The sequence below is a fragment of the Ylistrum balloti genome, unplaced genomic scaffold (assembly GCF_031769215.1).
Source record: "Ylistrum balloti isolate Yb309-2 unplaced genomic scaffold, AGI_CSIRO_Ybal_v1 Utg370196, whole genome shotgun sequence".
Taxonomy (NCBI): domain Eukaryota; kingdom Metazoa; phylum Mollusca; class Bivalvia; order Pectinida; family Pectinidae; genus Ylistrum; species Ylistrum balloti.
Window position 1 is genome coordinate 1,174,027 of NW_026782173.1, and position 10,626 is coordinate 1,184,652.

A 10,626-nucleotide genomic window follows, 5' to 3' on the forward strand; every position below is an offset into this window, starting at 1 on the left:
GACTGGGAGTAATAGGAACAAGAGGCCTAATGGGCCTGCATCACTCACCTACTATTCAATGTTAATTAAAAATAGCATCAGTGTTAATATCACAAGTATATTGACATGTTCACCATTGGCATTCAAGGTAAGTACATCCAAAGTGGTTGACCAGTGAGAAGGGGTACCAGCACTGATGTATGTAGTGTACGAGATGGTAAGGAATTGACTTTTTCAGCTTTACTACGATCCTAAATACACTAAGGTAGAAAATAGTGTTAGAAGATGGTAAAAATATTATGGAATATGGTGTACAAGAGGGTAACAATGTATTCAATTCAGCTATGCTTTGTTGAACACTAGGTCAAAACACACACAATTCCTTAAACTAAAGAAAATAGATAAAATTACTTAATCCCATTAAAAACTGAATCCAAGAAATTATGTCCATAAACATCAGGAATGATGTCCACTGTACTTATCCATAAACATCAGGAATGATGTCCACTGTACTTATCCTGACATAGCTAAATCAGCTATGATACATTGCTAGCATCTTGTGTATTTTGCCCCCTCCTTACAGTCTGTTTACCATCTCATCACACCATTGCCAACCTTAGTTTACACGGGATCATAGTACAGCAGTCGGTCGATTCCTTACCAAATTGTACACTACATACATCAGTGCTAGTACATTTGACACTGGTCATCAGTGTATTACAGTGAAGTTATTGAAACATCACACTAAAATCTTCCACTGGTTGTGTTATGTGAACATCTATTAACACTTGATTATGTGTTGTTTATAGCTCATTATATGTACAGGTGTATCTACAAGGTGATTTTATTTCATTTTAAACATTACTGCTAGTAAGTAGACTAACATAGAAAGTAGAAATTTCAGGAGACACCATTAGTACTTATTGCTACTGATGTTTTATTTTATAGGAATGAACTCCATTCTTGTGTACATGGGCCATGAGGTGCTACACAATGCCTTCCCTGTAAAGTGGGCGGTGCCCCAAACACATGCATCACTCCTGCCTCTTAACCTCTGGGGCACATTCTTCTGGGTTTTTGTTGCCATATTCCTCTTCTGTAGAAAGGTCTTCATAGCTATCTAATCCGAACTGCAGGAGGAGCCACCTCAGGTAGCCCAACCAATCATGATTTGTCGGGGAAAGGGATTTCTTCGGTGTAACAGTTTTATGTGATTCACCAATCAAAGTGCAAATTCCAAAAAGAGTGTGGACTTAATGTGATAAACTGAATTCTTTGTGATGTGATTTGATAATCAAAAATGCAATTAGATTTTGAAGAACATTTCCATGGTTTGCATTTGGAGATGCTAGTGAAATTATTTGATTTTAAAAAAATCTGTGGAACATTGATGCATTTTTAACCTGTTGATATATGCAAGAAATATGAAACTGTGGGTGAAATGACTTTTATTATAAATACAAAGTTAACTGTTATGATGACCATATTAGGAAGATGTTCAGCTTTACAATTAGTTTTTACAGTTACTTTCTGATTATTTCACATTTTCTAAGTATGCTGCAAAATGTAATGCTATTTTAATATCTGTGCCACAGAAACTTTGCACACATTTCATTGTTGATAGACATTATATATTTTTTGAGTAGTGTATATGTGATTTATAAGCCTGTATCTTACCAGTTTATCAGCTGTCATTTGACCCTCAACACACTTTGTAGTTTTTGTTTTAATGGCTTCCTGAGTAATCAGTATGAATCTGTTTTTGAACTTCATTGCAAAAGAGATTGATTTGAATTGTTGACAAGGCACATGCCTATTAATTTATGTTGTTGTTTGTTTTCTTTTGACTTTGTTTTCTATAAACTTTATTGTTTAGTACAAGGTTATTATAGTACATGTTGATTTTTTTTTTTTAAATTGTTGAAGACACCCATGAAACATGTTAGAGGGGAGACAACTCCCACAATATGGTGTCCCTAGTATTCCATGGTGTGCAGCTGATGTGTCTCTGATACAAGGATGTCATACAAACTATAATAATGTTACCATGGAAACAGAAATGACCAATTAGTTAGAAAGTATGTTTTCTGATTGTGGTGAGTGTATTGTGGATACATTGGAATGGATGAGATAGCTTAGCTTGTACATGTTATTTTGTGCCAAACTTACAGCATCATTTACTAACTTGTGCCAGAGAAAGAAATGTAAAGTTATAGAGTTTGTATATAAATGTATCCTCATTGGAAAATGTCCATAGCATTGTATGCAAACTTACACCTGATGTAAATTATACTGATAAATTTTGTACTACACTTTGAAGTATAACCTCTTTATAGTAGATAAAAAAATTGTATGTGATGAAAATGTTTGATTAGTGTGAATAAAATGAAGACATGGATACATTATAAGGTTGTTGTGGAAGTTAGTAGTATTGTTAGGTCATTATAGATCTGAGACAAACATTATTTATTATAAACTGGTGCAACATATCACAATGATTTGCACAGTGATGCTTCTTTTACACCGGAAAAGAAACACTGTACCAATTTTGGTTATAAATCCAAGGAGGTTCTGATTTTAAAAATGACTTACCCGCCAGGTAGCTGAAGGACAATGTCATGGGGTCCAAATAATGGATATATATGTTCCACCAAATTTTTCAAACTGCTTTCCACATTTCATCCACATGTTATCAGTAGAAGTTTGAGCCCCAAGTGGATCAAAAGTTATGCCAGTAGAGAGGGTAACACTGTCCACATTGAAGTGTAAGTTTGCTGAAGATGACATTATCTCCCACAATGTAATTAAAAGTAGGAGCCTGTTTAATGCATTGTGATAAAACTACACAAACAAGGAGCTGAGAAGTTGGTACAAAAAATACAATTTACTGAGAGTCAAGAGGAGTCAAGAATCTGTATAAGGATATCTGTTATGTTTAAACTGGGATCCAAAAATAGATATACCAACATGAGTTTGGCTGTACCATGTTTAGCACTTGGTTTTTAACATTTGTATTGTTAAATAAAACACTTGCGTTAGATAATAAAATTTAGCCAATCCTCTAGTTCATTGCAAATTTAGATATTAAAGTGAATGATGTAGGTCCAACTGTATAGGTATGTATGGGATTTATGTGATAGAGATCGATGACGAGGAAATAAGTGTAGATGTTATGTTATTTACTGATTTTTCATCCTGGTAATATCTATTGTCAACTATAGACTGTAAACATGGTTTTTTGATATTTCTTGTTCTATGATAAAGTACATTTCTATTGTATATCATTTATTGTGACTAGTATCATAACAAAATGGCACAAACATTTACACCAACATTTACACAAACATTTACACTAACATTTACACTAACATTTACACTCACATTTACACTAATACATTTACACTGACATTTACACCAACATTTACAACAACATTTACACCAACATTTACAACAACATTTACACTAACATTTACACTCACATTTACACTAATACATTTACACTGACATTTACACCAACATTTACAACAACATTTACACCAACATTTACAACAACATTTACACTAACATTTACACTAACATTTACACTCACATTTACACTCACATTTACACTAACATTTACACCAACCTTTACACCAACCTTTACACAAACATTTACACCAACATTTACACTGACATTTACACCAACATTTACAACAACATTTACACTAACATTTACACTAACATTTACACTCACATTTACACTAACATTTACACCAACATTTACACCAACATTTACACTGACATTTACACCAACATTTACAACAACATTTACACCAACATTTACACCAACATTTACACCAACCTTTACACCAACATTTACACCAACATTTACACCTACATTTACACTTACATTTACACTAACATTTACACCAACCTTTACACCAACCTTTACACAAACATTTACACAAACATTTACACTAACATTTACACTAACATTTACACTAACATTTACACTAACTTTTACACCAACATTCACCAGAGATACTGTTTATCAGGATCGTTCTTTCCAAGATCTTTTCATACTTACAAATATTTTATTTTATAGATGGAAGTACTGAATAACCTAAACTGTGTCTATGTTTCTTCTCATTACATATATTTAATGGCTGGCTGTTACTTTACATTTTCCTTGAAGCCTTACTGACATGACACAATGAATTTTTAGGTCTGTTTAAAACAATAGATTTACCGAAGTATCTGTACTTATAAAATTACTTAAAGCCAGATGAAGAAGTAAGGTTATATACATGCAAGGATACCACCCAATCCAACTCAAAGGTATTTTAGACTACCACAGATGTAAATATGCATGTGCAAGGATTTTACGTAGCCACAATAGAGTTATGAAGTCATTCCATTTTATTTTGCATGTTGAAGATGTACTTGGTGCTATATATTTACATATGATCATACAACCTAACCTTGATTTGTATCACACACAATAAATATTTGTTACAGACTCTGTCAGTTGTTTGTGTTATTGTAAATGTTGTTTCTTACCTTTGCTTGCACCACGCATTCATCAACAAAATTAACTGCTACACAGCAATTTCCTTAGGAAGCTGAATGTCCAGAACTATCATATCATGCAACCGACTACTGTAACAAAGTGTAAATACTATCTACTGACCACCAACCGACTACCGTAACAAAGTGTAAATACTATCTACTGACTACCAACTGACTACCATAACAGAGTGTAAATACTATCTACTGACTACCAACAGACTACCGTAACAGAGTGTAAATACTATCTACTGACTACCAACAGACTACCGTAACAGAGTGTAAATACTATCTACTGACCACCAACCAACTACCGTAACAAAGTGTAAATACTATCTACTGACCACCAACAGACTACCGTAACAGAGTGTAAATACTATCTACTGACTACCAACAGACTACCGTAACAGAGTGTAAATACTATCTACTGACCACCAACCAACTACCGTAACAAAGTGTAAATACTATCTACTGACCACCAACTGACTACCGTAACAGAGTGTAAATACTATCTACTGACTACAGACTACCATAACAGAGTGTAAATACTATCTACTGACTACCAACAGACTACCGTAACAGAGTGTAAATACTATCTACTGACCACCAACAGACTACCGTAACAAAGTGTAAATACCATCTACTGACCACCAACAGACTACCGTAACAAAGTGTAAATACTATCTACTGACCACCAAAAGACTACCATAACAGAGTGTAAATACCATCTACTGACCACCAACAGACTACCGTAACAGAGTGTAAATACTGTCTACTGACCACCAACAGACTACCGTAACAGAGTGTAAATACTATCTACTGACCATCAACTGACTACCTTAACAGAGTGTAAATACCATCTACAGACTACCGTAACAGAGTGTAAATATCATCTACTGACCACCAACAGACTACGGTAACAAAGTGTAAATACCATCTACTGACCACCAACAGACTACCGTAACAGAGTGTAAATACTATCTACTGACCACCAACAGACTACCGTAACAGAGTGTAAATATCATCTACTGACCACCAACAGACTACCGTAACAGAGTGTAAATATCATCTACTGACGACCAACTGACTACCATAACAGAGTGTAAATATCATCTACTGATCACCAACAGACTACCGTAACAGAGTATAAATACTATCTACTGACCACCAACAGACATTATGACATTGGGTAGGAGGGGGCATCTGATCCTGTAGCTGAAGAAGATACGGTATCTCCTGATGCTAAAATTGACCAGTAGAAGTATGTAAAAACCTCTACACTACAGAATACAGAGGTATTTAGATATGATGTGTGTTTTGGATACAATTCTGAAATATGCTCAAATTGAATGTTTTGAGTTCTTTTAATCATCAAACAAAATCAAAATATGGAATTTCAGAGAAACCACACAAGTTTATTAACATGTTATCAACTAATGCTTAAAGAATTCCATATCTGCTGATCAGACTAGGTGATCATGGAGAAAAATACCCTTACCAGTCAAAGAACCAGCACAAATAAAACCACTTGAGCCCGACACAGATAATGAAAAATTAATGGATGATAAAGATACAAGAATTAATGATGATGTGTTTGCTAAATCCGATTAGTGTCCTTCTTTGGAAACACTAGAGTGAACTGTGAGCCCCTTTCTTCACCCAGAGGGACAGAACTTTGGGCACCATTCATCTCGAAGGATTTTTACAGTCCTAATACACTAGTACCAAGCATGAAACGGCATATGTTTTTCATTTCCAACTCTTCTCAAGACAGTTATGATTAAGGGTTGTAAGGCCAAGATCAAGGTCAACTTTAGTATTTTTCTAAAATTCTGTAAACAAGCTGGTGGTTTCACTCCTCGAGGGATTTCAATCAAACTTTATTAAAGTTTAGAGGCTCCATTCCTTGAATGATTTTGGTCAAACGTCATAAACTTTGACATCTTCTTTATTGAGCTTTAGTCAATATGGACCAACACGGGGATAGGTACAGTCTGTGATACCTTGTTACCCTGATGTTATCACAAGACTTAATTTCACATCTTAATTTTTCTCTCTATTGAAAAAAAAGTGAAATAATGAAAATATGTTCAAGAAACATGGATGTATATAAGTAAATATATCTTATTTCTTCCTGCCGCACATTGTCAGGTGATTAGTACACAGCTGTATAGGAACAGTGTTTTTCTAGAGATGCTATTTTATCATCGCGAGACAATAAAAAGTTGAAAGACGTACTGTTGTAGACACATTCATTCTGCAGTGAAAAGAATTATGTATCTATGTTATCAATCCCATCCTTAAGAAATAAGAGTTTGTGTGGTAGTTTTGAAAAAGCCATGCATGAAATCTCATTTGTTGCTTTTTATTTAAATATATATATATAACCCTCATTCATTATCCTGAGTCATCTTTGATTATTATGTAAATATTATCACTTTTTTCCATTTGTCTTTGATTCAGTAACCCCTCTGTTCTAGTTTAAATAACATAAAGATAACAGATTGAGGAAAATGTCACATATTTTATTATAATGATGATAATAAAACACACTAACAATTATAGTGAAAAATGATAGGTACAATATATATGTAACTAGTAAATAATGAAATAAACATTGCAATAAATAAGAGTGGTGACCAGCAATTCATATTATCATATATAAGTTAAGAATTGACAAAGTGTCGTGGCAGCCACCAGTTTGAAACAGTGTTTGATATAATTAACTATAACTATATTAAAGTGACATGTACCATATTACCATGGTGTATACTATATCAAAGTGACATGTACCATATTACCGTGGTGTATACTATATCAAAGTGACATGTACCATATTACAGAAGTATATACTATATCAAAGTGACATGTACCATATTACAGAAGTATATACTATATCAAAGTGACATGTACTATATTACAGAAGTGTATACTATATCAAAGTGACATGTACCATATTACAGAAGTGTATACTATATCAAAGTGACATGTACCATATTACCGTGGTGTATACTATATCAGAGTGACATGTACCATATTACAGTGGTGTATACTATATCAAAGTGACATGTACCATATTACAGTAGTATATACTATGTCAAAGTGACATGTACCATATTACAGTGGTGTATACTATATCAAAGTGACATGTACCATATTACAGAAGTATATACTATATCAAAGTGACATGTACCATATTACCGTGGTGTATACTATATCAGAGTGACATGTACCATATTACAGTGGTGTATACTATATCAAAGTGACATGTACCATATTACAGAAGTATATACTATATCAAAGTGACATGTACCATATTACCGTGGTGTATACTATATCAAAGTGACATGTACCATATTACCATGGTATATACTATATCAAAGTGACATGTACCATATTACAGAAGTGTATACTATATCAAAGTGACATGTACCATATTACCATGGTGTATACTATATCAAAGTGACATGTACCATTTTACAGTGGTGTATACTATATCAAAGTGACATGTACCATATTACAGAAGTGTATACTATATCAAAGTGACATGTACCATATTACAGTGGTGTATACTATATCAAAGTGACATGTACCATATTACCGTGGTGTATACTATATCAAAGTGACATGTACCATATTACAGAAGTGTATACTATATCAAAGTGACATGTACCATATTACATTTTATGTACCATATAAAAGTGACACATACCACATTAAAATGATATTATGTTACAATGGCATTTACAATATTCAAGTGACATATAACATATTAAAACATGTGTCATGTAAGTGACAGAATTTTACAAATCACAACAGTTTCAAAAAAGGATTTTAGACATAATGCTGCGATAAAAACGTTCTCGAGTAGACAGAAGGTCAATGCAGCCCAATAAAAAATATTTAACGTTGAATGGCTCATCACATCCTATGCACCAAGGATTATCTTCGCCTTTCAACATATATGAATGTGTAAGGTATGTATGACCCATCCGAAGACGGGCAAGGACAACTTCGTCTCGGTGGTTGTCTCTATATCCTGGAGACCATTCACCGATAACAGGTTTAACGGAGTGCAATTTGTTATCGGTATAGGTATTCCAATCCTCCTGCCACTGAGCTCTTAAATTTGTTTAATAAATGGTTTAAAATCGGCAAAATGAAATTTAAAAACAACAGGTGGTAGCGATAAAGCTTCCTTTGCGGCACGATCTGCTTTTTCATTGCCTGGTATTCCCATGTGACCAGGAACCCAGCAAAAAGCAATAAGAAAGTTAAAGGCAAGTTCATGATATAGTATTAAGGAATTACGAATATTTCTATAAAGACTGTAGTACAGAAAGAGAGTCTAAATGGATAACAGATGTCATTACTTTGTTTCTTTGAATATATTCAAGGGCGAGGTAGATAGCTCGCGCTTCTGCCGTGAATATTGAGGCGTTGTTCGGTAGCCGGCATCCATAGGTTTTATCTTGTGTAACCATGGCCGCAACAACCTTATCATTATCTTTTGAACCATCAGTATATAAATGTAGAAATGTTTCATATTTTAAATGCAATTTCGAGAAGGATGAACAAAAGGTGTAACTGTCTGTCTGATTTAACCATTTCATGAAGTAAAAAGTCAACTTCAGGTGAATTCATGGGCCATGGTGGAATTTCTATCGTTCCAAATGACTGAATTTGGTTAACATCAATATTAGTGTTTTGTAAAAGAGCGGAAATTCGAATACCAAATGATGGAGTGGTTTTTGGTTTGCCTTGAAACAAGGTTTTATATTTTGGATCAAATAATGGGGAAAAAGTAAGATTTGAAGGATTTGACCTTAGCTGAATGGTGTAATGCAAAGCCAGTTTGTTTCGACGGCTATATAGTGATGGTTCGTTAGCCTCTACATAGAGGCTTGCTGTAGGTGTGGTCTTAAAAGCTCCAAGAACGAGCCTGAGACCTTGGTGATGAACAGTGTCTCATAATTTTAAATTTAAAAATTTTAAATAGCAGATCCATACACGATAGAACCGTAGTCCAATTTTGATCTAATAAGGGCTCTGTAGAGTCTTAGCAAAACTTTTCTATCAGCTCCCCAATCAGTGTGGGACACAAACTTTAGAATATTCAGTGCCTTAAGTCATTTGGCTTTAAGGTATTTTATATGTGGAAGGACCGACAATTTTCTGTCGAATATTACACCTAAGAATTTCGTTTGCTCAACAACCGGAATGGGTGCACCACAGAGAGACAGATTTGGATCGTCGTGTTGTTTCCGAATTTGACAAAAATGCAAACAAACTGTTTTTGAATGAGAAAATTTGAAACCATTTTTATCTGCCCAAATTTGTAGTCGATTCAAACGTTGTTGCAATTGTCTTTCGATTGTATTTGTGACGATTTTATTCAGTTAGAGTTATCTCCCTTCATGTAACGTTTTGTATACGTCCTGTTTTGTATCATTCCCCACCTACCTAATTATTTTAATTATCGATGATTGACTTATGTTTTCATGAAACTAGTGTTTACTAAATGTGTAATCATACCTGTATAAATAAATAAAAAATTTGTCTTGCGTATTTGTGGGTTTTGGTGCTGTATTAATTGAGAAGGAAAATACTGGAGACACCCAGAATAATACATAAGATTTTATGTAAATACTGGTTGAAACCAGTAAACGAAAAAAGAAGATTTTGACAGACGGAAGAAGGTCGGCTATATCACAGGTAATAAAGTATTATAGCACACAGTTCAATTATACTGTTACCAGAAGCTCCTGAGTAAGGGGTTGCCTGAATAAGGCAGCTCTGGTAACAGTTATTGTTACGTGTGGTCGGTGCCAGTACGTTGACGTGTCAGGTACGCCAGAATCTCCTGAAAAGGGGGTTGCCTGCAAAGGCTACTCTGGTACGCCTGACTACTGATACAGTACTTGGCACAACACTTTGTACTGTGATAATAACAGGACACTGGCAGGCGACGTCGGAGCTGTACGGTGGTCGGCTCAGTAATAAGGGACGTGCTTGCAGTGTTGTAGTGCTGACAGTCTGTTAGTGTTGCGGTGTGTGGTAGCCTTGTTGGGCAACATACGCCTAGGCGACGTGATACGTACC

General features: G+C 34.6%; 1 protein-coding gene across 1 annotated transcript in view; it reads left to right on the forward strand.

Annotated features, from left to right (window-relative positions):
• Nucleotides 1-4,480, forward strand: part of LOC132551391 (heparan-alpha-glucosaminide N-acetyltransferase-like) — a 30,175-nt gene extending 25,695 nt beyond the window's left edge. Inside the window, exon 18 of the mRNA XM_060215532.1 lies at nucleotides 928-4,480. Coding sequence (XP_060071515.1) covers nucleotides 928-1,103 — 176 coding nt within the window. The 3' untranslated portion in view covers nucleotides 1,104-4,480. The remainder of the gene's footprint in view (nucleotides 1-927) is intronic.
• Nucleotides 4,481-10,626: the final 6,146 nt, after the last annotated feature.